Here is a 15,430-nt window from a genome sequence, read left to right as displayed (position 1 = left end):
GCGTTTCTCTTGCTCTCTTGCTCGTTTTTTTTTTTTTTTTACTTAGTAACTAAACCAAACATTGAAAATATATCAGAGTAAAAGTATGCAATTAAGTTGGTAAATGTAGTGAAGTAAAAGTGAAAGTTCTCCAAAACATGTATACTCTTGGAAAGTATAAAGAACTCCAAAATATACTTAAGTACAGTAGTGAAGTATTTTTACTTCGTTACTATACAACACTGAGAATGGCATTGTCACAAACCACCACAATGTCAGTCATTTGAACCACAAAGAGTGAAGGATTTGTAACATAATGTAAATTTCAGACTGTTGGAGACTTCTGCAATCTCTCTCTAATTGGCTCTCTATAAACTTTTATAGGTCACTGAAAATCAGACCCTTAAGCAGGTTGGTCATGTACTACAGCGCTTTAGATTCCACCTTAACAGAATCTCTCTGTTTCTGGTCAGTCCTTAAATTATAACGGTGCAGACAAAGTAGTAGTGTCTAATAGTGTCAAACTGGAAGCTTTGCAGATGATTTAAATCCAACCCTAAGACGAAGAGTATTGTATGTACGCCAAACTGAACATGTGTGCTCCCTATATCCTGCCACATACCACATGAAATGTAACAATTTGTGTTGACAGCTAGTCCTTTTAAGTTCAGCTCAAAAACGGTTTTCCTTCCCCCGCTTCTCACCTAATCCGCCTGCAGCCTGTCAGGATTTTCAGAAGCTGTGTGAGTAAATGGCAGGGTTGTGTGTTGTTGGGTGTGGGGGCTAAGCATATTGATCTTAGCGTAATAAAATGATGTAAACCGGTCAGGATACTGTAAACCTGCACTAAGGTCAGGGATTAATGCTGATCTGAGAGCTCTTGTTTTGATGATTCACACAGAGAACAGTAGAAGACCGGTTTGTGTGCTTTGACTGCACAGTAACTGTGTTTTAGCAAACGCTCTGACCTTTTCTTCTGTTTCTTTTAATAGCAATGAAATATATTTTTCCTCTGCTCCCTGCTAGGAAGAGTCAATATGTGCTTTATAAGTTTTCCTTTCATGTTAGTCTACTGTACCTCGTCCTGTTGGATTATGTCTGTTTTCAGTGTGTTTAAAGGTGGAGATGAAAATATGAGCTAAAAATAATTAAACACCCTGAAAAGTGGAACGTTGTTCAAGTTCTGTGTTTAAACCTGAGCTACGTTTGATCATTACCTAATCTGAGTTGCAGTTTATAGTTGAGATGGTAAGCAAACAATTTGAAGAATTTATGTGGTGGAACTACAGATATCTTTATTGTTTTTCTCCTTTTGGTGAAGACAGAAAAAAGCAGGAGACGGTCAGCTAGTCAAGCAGATGTCAGGAATGAGAACCTTGTAGATATGAAAGTGTTAACTGCTTTCCACCAGTGTGGTAAAACTCAGACGCTGTGGAAGATTACTAGGCAATACTCTGTTTGAACCAGTCAGACTGCTAAAGTTCAAGAAAAAAATGAACAAAATAACATCCCTGTGCAGTATGGAAAAGTACTAGACAAATGTATTTCTTACAGTAGATGGACAAACAGAGCAAAGAGAGTTTGGAAAACGATTTACCTCTCCACATATTGCAGGTCCATCGATCTGAAGGTTGGAGCCTAACATCAAGGGCATCAATTCAAGAATCAATCTCTATCCATTCAACCATTCTTTTCATTCATCCGTGCCTTATATCTCTGTCTGACCATCAATCCATTCATTCATCCATCATTACACTCATTTAGGCCTCTGTTAATCTGTCCATTTATGTTTTTCAGTTCATGTTTCTCTCCCTCCTTCAGTTCACTGAATGATCAATCAGTTGGTCCATCCACATGTCTATCGCTCCAATACATAGATGTATTCCACCAGGAAGGCCAACTGTGTCCTAAGATCACCACTTTGACTCAGTGCAGGGGACAAAGGAAAGGGAACATTAACAAAAATAGTCATTAAGCTTTATCATCTTTCTTTTGCAGTTTTTCATTAGCAACGAATATTTGGTTGTTTTTAATGTAAAAACATAGATGTCTTATTATAATACCTTAGTCAGCTGCAGATTTCTGTTAATCTGGGTATTCTTCATTTTGTAACTGTATATCATTATTTTTTCAGTGCTACAAAATTGTAACCTGACTCCGCCAGATGGATTTGCTCCGCATACCCATCTGGAAACCTTCCGTTGAAGTAATTTTGGGGAGGGGTGAAAATACTGGTTAACTGATTGGCCTATGTTGGTGATAGACGGGCCAAATAAACCAATCAGAAGCATATGACGTACTAACAGAGCGACGACGAAAACACAACCACAAGCCAGGCTACTCTTGCCGAAACCAGTCCGGAGAAGAGCAAAAACATCTTTTCCTCTGAGAAAAGCCTCCCGAGCAGTGTTTTGATCTTTTTTCAGTGAAGAAATACTCAGTAATTCCGATAAAACTTGCTCGATAGCCATGCTAACGCTAGTTTCATCGGCTGAAGCCGCCATGTTCTTTAGACTAAACTGTCGCGCTTCTCGTTGCATCACACCTCAACCCGCCTCAAAGCCAACGCTGATTGGACGTTCGTTTGGTGAACGGCTCCAAATTTTCTTTAACGGAGAGTCTCCAGACTGATTAGCGAGTGAAACCTTGAAAGCTCGCGAGATCAGGATGGTCTCACAAGGCTAAGAAATTTGCTCCTACTCTTTAGTTTCTCCTGTTCATTATTTATTTTTTAGATTTTGCTGATTATTGGGTGACCTGGATTCTTCCATTCCCCTTTAACTTTGCAGATGGTACAGCCCCAAACAACAGGATATTTGTTCTCTCTTTAAGTTTTTTGTCCATCCATCCATGCATCCATCATCACCAAGTTTTAGATTTTTTATCTGAAGTTCTTGTTTCTCAATTGTTTTTTATTTGTGCAGATCAATGACAGGAAAACACGTTTGTTTAGGGTGTTTCCACTAAAGTTGGTTCTGCTATCTGGTGATGTAAACCTTTTAACTATTAGTCCATGAAGGTTTTGCTTAAGTGCCACTTCCTCTTTTTGTCTCACAGTTCTTAAAGAACACCCCCTCCCTGTTTTTCTCCACAGAAACCAACATAAAACAGGTCAAACCCCAATTTCACTTTCTCATAAAAACTCCCACATAAGAACAATTAACATGCAAGTCTTTCTCTTCTGACACAGTCTCAGGATTAATGGGATAACCACAGAGAAAAACTACTCATCATCTGAACACAAAATTATACAAGACTGAAATCTAATGAAGTCCTTTGCAGATTATCCTCTGATAGTCTATGACTCATTAATTGGTATCTTGACATTTAGATTGTTTTAACAATCCTTTCCAGGATAACAAAGACATAACAAATTAGCAATCATTATTCTCTTCCTCTAAAACAGCCTTTATATGGTGTCTTGCAAAACTATTATGTGTGGGTTGGAAACAAAACAATACACTGTTTTATTGTTGCATTTAATACGTCTTAAAACAACTACTTTGTAGAACCATCTTTCACTGCTTGTTAGAGGTGAGTATTGGCATGAGTGTTGCGATTTGATACATGTCGTGATACTTGGGTCACGATACAATATTAACACGATATTGCAGTATCACTATATATATTTCCATATTTTCCCCAGCTATCAAAATTAAATGATGAGATAAAATAGCAAGTGCTGTATATTTTCATCAGTAAATTTTGATTAGTTATTATTATCCATGCTGTTTGGGGTTTTCTTCAACTGTGACTGCCTCAAATGCAGATTTGGTGCTGCACGCATAGTTAAAGGGCTCCACAGCGCTTTCTGCCAGAGTGGTGGTGCAGAGGTAGCCCATTTTCCCATCAATGTTTTTTGTAACCATTTTTTTTTTTTAAATCGATACTAAGAAGTGAAAGATCGATATTATATTGGGCAGCCGAATATCATGATATATCGCCAAAACGATTATTTCCCACAGCCCTACTGCTTGTACATGTGCAAATGAGTCTGAGGTTGAGATTACATGCAAACTTTGACTAGGCCAGTTTAACTTTTGTTTATTAGGCCTTTGGTTCTGGATCTAGTCTGGTTTTAGATGTAGTTGTATATTGAAAGTCAACCTCTTGGTTCACAGTAGATGTCTAAAATTAAAAAAGTGATGCGCTCTATGGCTCTTTTCCCATTGTATGTCATGACACCAATCACTGGTTAGCATTTTGACTATCTCATCATGCAGCATTAACATCTGTTATATCTATTAAACATAAACCAGTAGAATCACACTGGATATTGTTGTTTACATAGCTGCATCTGATCACTGTTGATCCCAGCACATCTGAGCAGCAGCAACAACAGAGTTGGGGTAAAAAAGAAAACAGCTCAGTTAAGTTTACTATGTCAGATAGTTGGGGCATGAGATACTGTTGTTTTCATTGGTGATGTATTGGTGATTGCATTTGAGTCGATGCAGTCAACTGGTTTTCCTTAGATAAAAAACTTTGAATTAGTTTGACTGTATGATCTGGTGAACTGTAAAGTGCCTTGAGATGACGTGTTGTGAATTGGCGCTATAGAAATAAACTGAACTGAAATTAATTTTGTTTTAAGTAAAAGGAGAGGCATTCATTGATACCGAGTCCCAAAGCTCACTTCATCAGTTATTTTAAACACAAATATTTGATCATGCACTCTTTTCCATAAAGAATCAAAGGTTTATCTCTGAAAACCCAATCCATCTTTCACTCCTAAGTAGAATGATTTTAAATTACATCAGGGGGAGCTGTGCTCATTTCGAGTTTGTCACTTTAAAAAATCACTCTGTCTACTTCTAAATGCAATGATACCAATTTATGGCAGTCTCTATCACACTTTCTTTCAGGATTATTGTATATTTCTCCTGCTGAAATGTTTTTTTTCTTTTTACAATCACAATCTATTTTGTTTTAATCTACAATCCTAAAAAGATAACTTAAAATATGGAAGCACAGTGCTGTAGTTGGCACAGGTTTGCATATTCACTTCATTCAGATGCAACAACAGTTTGAGCAAAGTTTACATATATCAGCATACTCTGTGATGAGATTATTATGGCATGTCTCTGTCTGGCTAATTAGCTGGATGAGGATTATCTTTTTCTCTCAGTCTAATGTTGCTGCATTTTCACCCAACATGCCACCAGGCTGTAAGTTCCTCCTAATCAGCTTCAGGTAAACATGAACTCAATACCTGGATGTGCCTTAAAATGTAAATACAGCTCAAACCTAAACCATTTAAACAAGGAACATTAAAAACACACCCTCATCTGCTGGTTGATGCACCACCTCATCAGTATAAAATATCGACAGTACTAACATTCGTGATTCAACCAAGCTTGGGCTGAAAAATTTTGCTTTTTTTTCCTAAGGATATATGTATTTCTAGGTGTTCATCGCCTGGTGCCAAACTTGAATGTTATATTTTTGTTGTTGATGTTTTTATCTGGCTTGAATTCGTTTTACAAGCATGAAGTAGCTCTAACAAGGAGCTGATTGTGTTAAGTTCTCTAAATAGGGAAGATTCTGATATAAATAGTTCAGTCGCGGGAGAATGTAAATTTTTGTAGTATTGATTCTCCCTAATAAAGAGGTTGGAGGTCCATTTTATCAAATCATTTTTTATCTTCTGAATTAAAGGTGAGTAATTAGTTTCAAAAAGATTATTCAAATCAGGTGTAACAAAAATACCCAGATACTTGAAGCCTCTCATAGAATCTGAAAAGGAGATTGCATGAATCTTTCTGGGGGGATGCTGAAAGGGATGGCGACAGATTTTCCTAAATTGATTTTATATCCTGACAAAGCACTGAACATAGCCATAGATTTTAGAATAGCTGTAATTGATTTCTCAGGATTGCACATAAACAGAAGTACATCATCTGCGAATAATGAAATGACATGATTTCTACCGCTTATATTGATTCCAGATACATCCGGATTGGTCCTGATAATCTCGGCCAGAGCTTCAATAAACAATGTAAACAGTAAGGGTGAACGAGGGCACCCCTGCCTACAACCCCTATGAATCTTGAAAGGCTCAGATATCAAGCCATTTGTGTTAACTGAGGCTGTTGGGTCTGTGTAAAAGCTTTTAACCAGATTGATGAAATTCGGGCCTAGTCCCAATTTATGCAGCACCTGAAAGAGAAACTGCCGTTCAACTTGGTCAAAGGCCTTCTTGGCATCGAGGGAAACAATTACTGCTGGCTCTTTGTGAGTATTAAGGTACTGAACAACAGTTTATCCGTGCCATATCTCATTTTTATAAACCCCGCTTGATTTAATATTTTAGGGAGGATGTTTTCCAATCTCTGGGCCAATACTTTTGCAACAGTTTTATAATCAACATTAATTAAGCTAATAGTTCTAACGGAGGAACAATCCAGAGGGGCTTTTACCCTCTTTTAAAAGAAGACAGTTGGAGACGTGTCTCTAAGAGGGGAGGGATGTCATTACTCAAAATGTCATCAACAGCGGGCATAAATATTGGTTGAATCTCTGGCCAAAATAATTGAAAGAATTCCAATGGAAACCCATCAGGTCCAGGACATTTTCTGTTTGGCATAGATTTAATTGCAGCCCAAACTTCCTCCGGAGTGATAGCGGCATCTAAGAAAGCACGATCCTCTTCCACGACAGAAGGTAGAGATATACTGCTCAGATAGGCAGAGATATCCTCCGTGTCAGCCGCATCTGTATTATATAGAGATAAATAAAAATCTCGGAAAGTACTGTTTATTATTATTGGGTCATATGTCACACAATTGTTCTCCGTATTTATCATATTAATTAAGCGACTATTATTTAGATTTTTCAATAAATAGGAAAGCATGCGACTGGACTTATTACCAAATTTATAATTTTTCTGTTTAGTATAAAGTAGCATTTTCTGAACATTTTAACAGTTTCAACCTTTTGCCACATTTAAGGCTTCAAACATACAGAGTAAAGATATAAAATCGTTATTTCCTTTGAAGAGTCAAGGAGTAGGACACAATCATTAAGTTGAATAAATTTTTTTTTTTTCATTTTTTAGTCTTTTTTTAACAAGTAAATAACTGGTGGGGTAGGCAAAATTATTCAGCCAACCTTGAGAGGTTGCCCGAAGACACCGTTGATAGAATTTGTATTAAGAGGTCTAGCGGAGCATTCAGATGGTACTTTACAAATCTAAGCTCTACTAGCAAACTTTGTGTTGCTTTTTAGAAAAATATTTTCTCCTTAAAAATCCATTTATTTTTAAACAGCTTCAGAGTTCCTCTCAGATTGCTAAGTCATCCGACAATTTAAAAAAGTGCATTCTGTTATCCAGTCTGAGAATAACGAGCTAAACTTCACCTGTTTTGTAAGTTATAATCATTTCCACACATATATTTGTATAGGACCCATTCCAAACACATATGCATGGAAAATAGCCCACTACAGAAGCCTGCCGTTCTTTTGATGTAAAGCCTGATGATCAACAGCTGCAACACAGCAAAACGGAGCGTTAACTTTTCAGAACTTTACAGTTTACTGGATAAGACTTAACTTATGATGTTCTAAGATCTTTAAACATAGAAAGTAAGCCTTTTCATAACTGTTGGAAGCTTTTTCTGTTAAAATCCCCAAAGGCAGAACAAAATGCTGGTATTTTTCTACTATCCTGAACCCCGCTGCAATTCCCTTAAGGCAGAAACAAATCTGCTGCTGCAGTGGGAGGGATCTGACTGTCATTGGTAGCTGGAAGCATTGCAGAAGCAGAGTGGGCTTTCACATCTTTTTTTGTTTGTTTTTCAGATAGCGTGTGTTTTGCTTTAAATACTGAGTGAGTCTCTGACCCCCAAAACCCATATGTGCATCTTCAGATATAACTAAACACCAATTGTTGATGATGAATGTTTTGACTTGATTCTTTTCAAGCCTGAGAATAATTTTTGCATCAGGATTAAAGGGTTTTTCTGCTGCATCGGTCTGCAGGTTATTTTACCAAATTGGAAACCTGAACAATAGCAAATATCTTAGACATTGTAGGCATAAACCTTTCCATCACTATAATTAAAAGCCTAGGATAGGATTGCTGCCACTATCAGTTTAGTAAGGATGGTTCTCATGCATCCATCAACTTGGCAGATTCTGCGGCTTTAGTTTCAGTGATAACCAGCGTTCATATTTTATTCCAAGCATTACTCACCTATCCTTCTCTGCATCCAACATTTTCTTTTACCCCTGTTAATGCTTGATCCTGGACTTTATCTTTTCTTTTTTTTCTTTTTCCTTAACCTGGAGGGAAAGCTACCTGCTTGTCTCCATTGCTTTTTCCATAGGTACACAAACTCTATTTTAGGTTGAGGGACATTGGCAAGACGAAGAAGACATTGTACTCCTACTTTACTAATAAATAAAGATGAAAAAAGTGTAAAAAAGGATGGAAATAAAGTTAAATAAAATAGGCCACCAGGGCTCATTGATTTAAAAAAACCTTTTTAACGCAACCTGATGCTGGCAAAGAAATTCAGAAATGAATTACTAGCATGTCACTGGGTCCCTTAATGTACATAGTAACTTTAATAACTTGCTCATTGAAATTGAAATGTAGCACTAAGTGTTGGATTTTTTTATTTTATAATCTCCAAACTAATGAGGAACATCGTCTCCCTGCCTGATTGCAACAAGAAAAACAAAAAGATAAAAGACGGTTTTAAAAAACATTTCATAAATAAAGGGCTAAGAACAAGACTGTACCTCCTGCAATATGCTAGTTGCCATAGTTACGCATATCTTTGTATTTCCATCATGTCTGCTCATCAGTTAAAACGTTTAGCTGTTTCAATCAAAAACCTGATGAATCCTGACAGCAGCTTTTTGTCAGATGGGATGACATCATTATAGTACCGTACTTCCAAACAGACAAAGCCAGTGTAACCTGTCCATCAACTGGTGTAATGGAATATTGCCAATTCATTCATTTTTCCATGGGAATTTCATTACTTCATACCAGTCAAATGACATTACCAATGCTAATTCAATCTTTAGATAGTAAGACAATTTGTCATTGTCTTTATCAGTCCTGTTTGAGCTGGATCTGCCATCTTGATTCTGTGGGTTTAAGGTCTATGATATTATTACTGTTCCTATTGCATTTCAAATATTTGCAGCTAAAAGCGGAATGAAAACAACAAATAAATGAGAAGGTTGCTGTGGAAAGTTGCGCTTGAATGACTCCTGAAGACTCTCAGGGCTTTTTCTTTTAACAAGGGGGATTACTGAGAGCAAAGAAAGTACTTGTCTGTAATTGGAAGGAGATGGATGGATGCAAGAAGAAAACGCAGGAGTTCATGATGATCTAGAGCAGAGAACAAACAGATGCATCTTTTGTCTTTCCTTCCGTCTCCTCCTTCATGAAACAATCCATCTTCTCTAACACAGGTCTTTATTCCTGATCTTCCCCTTCATCACTGCTGTTTCCTTCTATATCCCCCAATTTGTTCCCTTTTTTTTCTTCTTCAGTTTCAGATTTATTTCCTTATCCTGCTCTGTTTTCATCCACAGGCCTGGCTGACAGAAATTCATGAGTACGCCCAGCAGAACGTGGTCGTCATGCTGCTGGGCAACAAGGTGAGGCCTTGTTGGCAACACTAGGACATAGATGGGCAGATGGCCTCAGAGGGTGGTAAGAAGGCGTAAGATCAGGATGACAGAACCGAGGAACTAGTAAAAAAAGGGTAACTTAGCAGAGCAATATTGTATTTAAATGCATTTAAACATAGAAAATACACAAATGGCATATAGATTATTTTAATACAATAGTTGTGCAGATTTGCCAGAGCATCTGCTCCCGTCTGCCTTTTTAATTAGCAATAAAATGATTTTTGCTACAGTGTTAAATCAATGAAAAGGAAACATGGTAAGGTTATTTTTCCATTAAGCTAGGCTTATAAGCAACCAAGTGACAAATATTGATTTAGGGTTTATTATTTTTAATTGTAGGTTTGAAAGATGATTTTTTTTAAGTGGCCTTCGCCCTTTAGTCACTTTCTATTGCACAATGTGTTTGTACATAAGGTTTATTGTTATGCTTATGTTGGTTATGTTTACAAACTGTAGAGGATTTAAAATGCTTTGATTTTAAGGTGCGTCATCACTTATCCCAGATCATTTTACTGAGTTGGGAAAGTTAAATTCCCACTTCATTTAACAAATACACATGTTTAACTGTTAATAAGGATGTTTTTTAACTCATGAAAGTTTATCATTTAGGTTCTAAAAATATAAACAGCATTAAATAAAATTATTACTAACATCTATATGGAAGTATCTCTGCCTACTGAACAGTATGTCCTTGTTTTTATGAGCACTCAGTAGTGAGTCTGGGCTCCTTTACCTGTAGGAAGCCCAGGAAACCCTCACCTCATCTGGGGAAGCACTCATACTATAAACATTAAAGCAAGTCAAACTGGACTTGTAGAAAACTGGTTATGTGCCTTTAAAGTATAAAAATTTAGGATTTAGATTTTCAAATGAAATTGATCATTTTTATATTAAAGTTGGACTTTGAACAACAGGCACTATTATAGTTTCTTTCTTTAGCACAGAAATGATTCTTTTTAATGGTTCTTTTCAGAAGTGTCCTAACTAAATCCGTTTCCATGGTACATCTGTTGCTGATGGATCTGGAGGCTCTGACCCAAATGCTTTGCTTTGTTTCTTAATCTTTTGAAGGGCGAGATAATTTATTTTACTAGTGCATCTTTTTAACCACAGTTTTTCCTTCCACTGAACTTTCCAGTAAAGTTTCTGCAAGCATTCAGCACCTACCTTCTTTAGCAATGACCTGCTTTGGTTTAGAAATTGAAAGTTATTTTAGCTTTTAGAAAAAGCCAAAATCACCTGAACAAAAACAAAATGACTCCTTGTTTATTATTAAACACTTCAAGTTTAACTTTTTCAGATGAACCAAATAATAAAGTTTTGGATTGAATATGATTAAACTAAGATATACCACTATAGATGTATTATGTACACAAAAAATACTTTGCTATTTTCTTGTTCAAATAAGTAAGTCATGCTTATACAAAAAAGTGTAATATGTTTTGCATGTGATGCACACAGAAAAATAAACATGTCCAAATGTTGTCAAGCAACCATTTCAATGCCAGCATGTTGTCACTGTGTTCCAGGCTGATTCCACTCATGACAGGGTGGTGAAACGAGAGGAAGGCGAGAAGCTGGCTAAGGTAAGCTTCCTAAAATACCCAGCTCTACATTTATAGCCAGAGGTTATGCTGCACTTAATCAGGCCCAAAACCAGACCTCCCCATGTGTCTGTGTTGTAATTATTCAGTTAAATGATACATTTCGTAGCACTGAATAATATCATTATAAATGGAGGCGCCTTGCTAAATGAATTATCCAGGCAGTTTCACTCCAGTAATCTCTGACAATAGACCTAAATTCATCAGGAAGAGTTCAGCGAGACACTGCAGCTGTCAGGATGACGTTCTCAGCTGTTTGACTTCCACAAAATTAGATTTCTCTTCCTTGGAGCATTTCTCATTGATTATACTCACCTTTGTTTAAAAAAAAAAAAAATAACCATAGAGAGAATCAGTCTTAAAGGCAATAAATACAAAATAAAATAATAAAATAAATACAAAAAAGAATTAAGCTTTTCAGGTCCTTTATAAGCATGATAAATTCACCTGATAATAGCAGATTTTTTTTTTCTTTCTGTGCAGGAGTTTGGAGTACCCTTCATGGAGACGAGTGCTAAATCTGGGCTGAATGTGGAGCTGGCTTTCACTGCAGTGGCCAAGTGAGTCACACTAATATAAAAACACAGCATGAATAGTACAAAGTGAAATGGCTTTCTGGGTTTGAGATAAAAAAAAAAAAAAAAAAGATTGTTGCTGTTTCCTTCTTGTTGTTATACACAAATTCATTCCAGTTCACCTGCCCGTGATGCGAGACAAGACCATGCAAATTGAAAAGAAGAAATCATCCTGCTGTTTCTACATAGCTCTGAAAAATAAAAGGTCCTGCAGTTCATAGCTTCATGATAGTAGTGACTGCATCACCACCACAGGGGCAGCTTGAGTGCTGCTATGACCTTGACAGTATATAAAGCCATATTTGGACTTAGCCTATAATGATTACAATAAAACTGGACCTGAGGTATAACCATCATCCTCCAATATTTAATATGCATGGACAGTTTCCCCCAAAAAGTACTGAAAGTATTTGGACTAAACTTGCAACATACATACTTGTTCTTCCAGCATGCACAGTGCAGCCAGCAAATATTAGCAAACTGGTAAAGATTTTTCAAAGCCTTTAGTTGATGGGGTTTTTTTTGTAATAGCGTATCAGACAGAGACATTATTAAATGTTATTGCTTTAATAGCTCTACATTTTTTATGTTGGTTGTAGAGACCTCCACAATTGGGAAATCGACACTGTCATGTTGTTATGGATATTTGGGGAACCAAAGAGACCTTTTTAGATGTTATCTAATTAATGCTTTATCTAAAAGCCATAAGGTTACAAATTCATTTTACAGACTCTTTCAAGTCATCTTAGAATTCCTTAAATAAAGTCCTATGAGTTAAAAAGTGGTAATTAATCAATAAGATAATGATAATAAAGCAAAGAAATATTATACCGCACCTATAAAAGAGAAGCACAGTTTATGTAAATATATGAAAATGTCTTTGTGTGTAAAGTAAAGAAGATACAATTTTAGCTTTTTTTTTCTAAATGTATGATGCCAAGCAGTTTGTGTAGAAGCCGGTCCTTTTTTAGCGTTATGGTAACAGGCTGGCATGCTTGGATGTTGCCCATGATAGAATTGCTGTCTAGAACAAAATCTTTCTACAAATACAGAAAATCTGATCTTTTCATTTAGCTCATGTTTGCTTACATACTTCATTTGCATCCTTCAGTCTCAGTCCTAGTTCACTCAAAATTCTGGCTTCATCATTTCATCCCTTACATAATTTGTAAATTATGACATTATGACCGAAACAGAAAGTAAGTTACCCAGTTTTAATCATGTCTTTGGCTAATGTACTGTTTAAATATGAAAGCAGTGATTATTATTTTTTTCTTGGGGAAAAACATCCTGCCCTCCTTTTAGAATATTAGATTATAAACTCATCAAGCTTCTGTTTTCTAAGTAATAATGAGCCAATTTACACAATCAGTGTGGATGGATTGCTGGCATGCTCTGCCAGGTACAAACCCAGGGGCCCAAAGGTTCAGGAGGGGGTTGGCTACCAGGGCCATTAGTTTGAAATTATTACATATTTTATAAGAGGTCAATAAAAGAAAGCGTGGAGGCTCCTAATGAGATACAAAACTACCATAAAGAAGCTCAATGGCAATAAAGACATTCAAACAGAGGAGAGAGTACTTTGCACTTTAGTAATAAAATGAAACTTTTCCATGAATTTTCCATCTTGGTCAGAGAGCTTGATTTTGTTCTCCTTATCTGATCACCTTCCACATGTTTGCTGTGGCCTCTATATGACTTGTGGTAAACGGTAAACACATTTGGAGATTGCCGTTTACCCACCCTGCTTTAACCAGGGTGGTTAAAGCAGGGTGGAATTTCATCCCACCTTGCTTTAACTATGCCTTTCTGATCATCCCTCCTCCGACAGGCCAGCCTGCTTAGGAACAAAACAACTGAACTGTGAATTTTGCAGCTCCTCCAGAAAAACTTAGACCTCTTGGCTGCTTTTCTGCCTGATGCTGTCTTTGCTGGCCTCTCCATTTATAGAGGAACTGCCACATCATGGGGCTTTTGCAATTGTGCCATAATCTCCCATTTTTGGATGAGGGATTGAACATGGTTCCACAGCTGGTCTTAACAAGGTTGTTTAATAATTTTATACAGGTGAAAACATTTTTTGGAGACTTCTACAGACTCTTGGCTGCATTTGTTGTTATACGTACTGGAGAGTCAGTGAAAATGGGAATTACCAATCTGTGCCACCCATTTTTTTGTTTAATAGAAAAATGTAAGGGGCACGGTTCTCTAATCTTTGAAAAGTATAAATGATTGTAATACATGAAGCATTTTTTGATGGTTTTTTTGAAGGCTGACCTTTGTTTATGATTACCAGAGAGCTGAAGCACCGGACCATGAAGGAACCCGATGAGCCGAAGTTTCAGCTACAGGAATATGTGGACAAAGAAATGAGGGTCGCCAGCTGCTGCCGCTCTTAAACCACATCCATGGGTTAAACAAGTTTCTACTGAAGGCAAAGAAACGAAACAGGGATACTATCATCATTATTATTAATATTTAACTACACAATAAGCTAGAGTGTGTATGTGCCTGGGAATGACCCTGAAACTCTCCGTCTCAGTGATTAAATGGCCAATCTGGTCTCCCATAACCAACCATCTACTGCAACTGTGAATGTATAATATCTTCTGTTCACATGCATGTCCACAAACACATTATGCTCTGTTCACTGCCTGCAGGATCCATATTGTCCAGTTTTTTCTTATTGATGTAAATATTTTAAAGAGGATTTAGATTTGTCTTTTGGAAGCTGTGTGGTTTGTTAAAGCATTACAACAGAAGTAGATGTTAATAATGGTGTACAGATTATCAAACCGACCTTAGGAAAGCAAAAGAATGAGCTAATCTTATCAAACTCTTAAGGTTTTTTTTTAAATACTGTGTCCTCCTCTTGTACAGTCTGTAACCGTTTTATTCAAAGTGAAACTTAATCTGAGCATTTGTCCTTATGTTTGCTCCATTTTAACATGTAATAAGATCTGGGCACTCAAAGCTTTCAATTTTTCTGCTATTTTGACACAATATGAAATGTAAAGGACTGTACTTTGCACTTTATCATAAAAACACAAAGGAAATGGTGTTTTTTTTCCTGAGATGATGTCTAATTTATTTATGATGATTAAATTAGCTATCAGTGTTTTTTATTGTTATAAAATATTCCTCTGAAAGTAAATAAAATGGGTATTCCATGAAAGCTTCATTAATAAAAAAATTCTCATCTAAAGGCCTTTGAATAACCTTTTGTTAAAATTGCTTTTCTCTCAGCACATTGTCTGATCGGCATTACTTGACGTCACATTACGTGTTTTAGACTATCATTAAGTCAGCATCAGGTATATATATATATATATATATATATATATATATATATATATATATATATATATATATATATATAATATAGTAGCAGGCATTCAAAATGGCTCTTCCCAGTCAAATGCCAGCTGAATGGTAGCCCACTTCCCTGTAACTCCCAGTGAATTCCCCTCCAACTGCATTTTCTTTTACTCTGACTCCACCCTTTCAGTGAATTAAAGGGTGACCAGGAGATGACGCTTCACTTTAGATCTTAAATCATGACATAGAATATTTTTTGCAGGTAAACCCATGGGGTAGTATTTTAATGTTACTTCTTAGATT

General features: G+C 36.5%; 1 protein-coding gene across 1 annotated transcript in view; it reads left to right on the top strand.

Moving 5' to 3' along the window:
- LOC119787294 (ras-related protein Rab-26) overlaps nucleotides 1-14,960 on the top strand; it is a 129,391-nt gene extending 114,431 nt beyond the window's left edge. Inside the window, exons 6-9 of the mRNA XM_038291073.1 lie at nucleotides 9,532-9,597; nucleotides 11,160-11,216; nucleotides 11,718-11,794; nucleotides 14,106-14,960. Coding sequence (XP_038147001.1) covers nucleotides 9,532-9,597; nucleotides 11,160-11,216; nucleotides 11,718-11,794; nucleotides 14,106-14,208 — 303 coding nt within the window. The 3' untranslated portion in view covers nucleotides 14,209-14,960. The remainder of the gene's footprint in view (nucleotides 1-9,531; nucleotides 9,598-11,159; nucleotides 11,217-11,717; nucleotides 11,795-14,105) is intronic.
- Nucleotides 14,961-15,430: the final 470 nt, after the last annotated feature.

The sequence above is a fragment of the Cyprinodon tularosa genome, unplaced genomic scaffold, assembly GCF_016077235.1.
Source record: "Cyprinodon tularosa strain WSP-4 unplaced genomic scaffold, ASM1607723v1 ctg292, whole genome shotgun sequence".
In the NCBI taxonomy this organism is placed as follows: Eukaryota; Metazoa; Chordata; class Actinopteri; order Cyprinodontiformes; family Cyprinodontidae; genus Cyprinodon; species Cyprinodon tularosa.
Note: the sequence above shows the minus strand (reverse complement) of the source record. Positions and strands in the feature narration are given on the sequence as shown.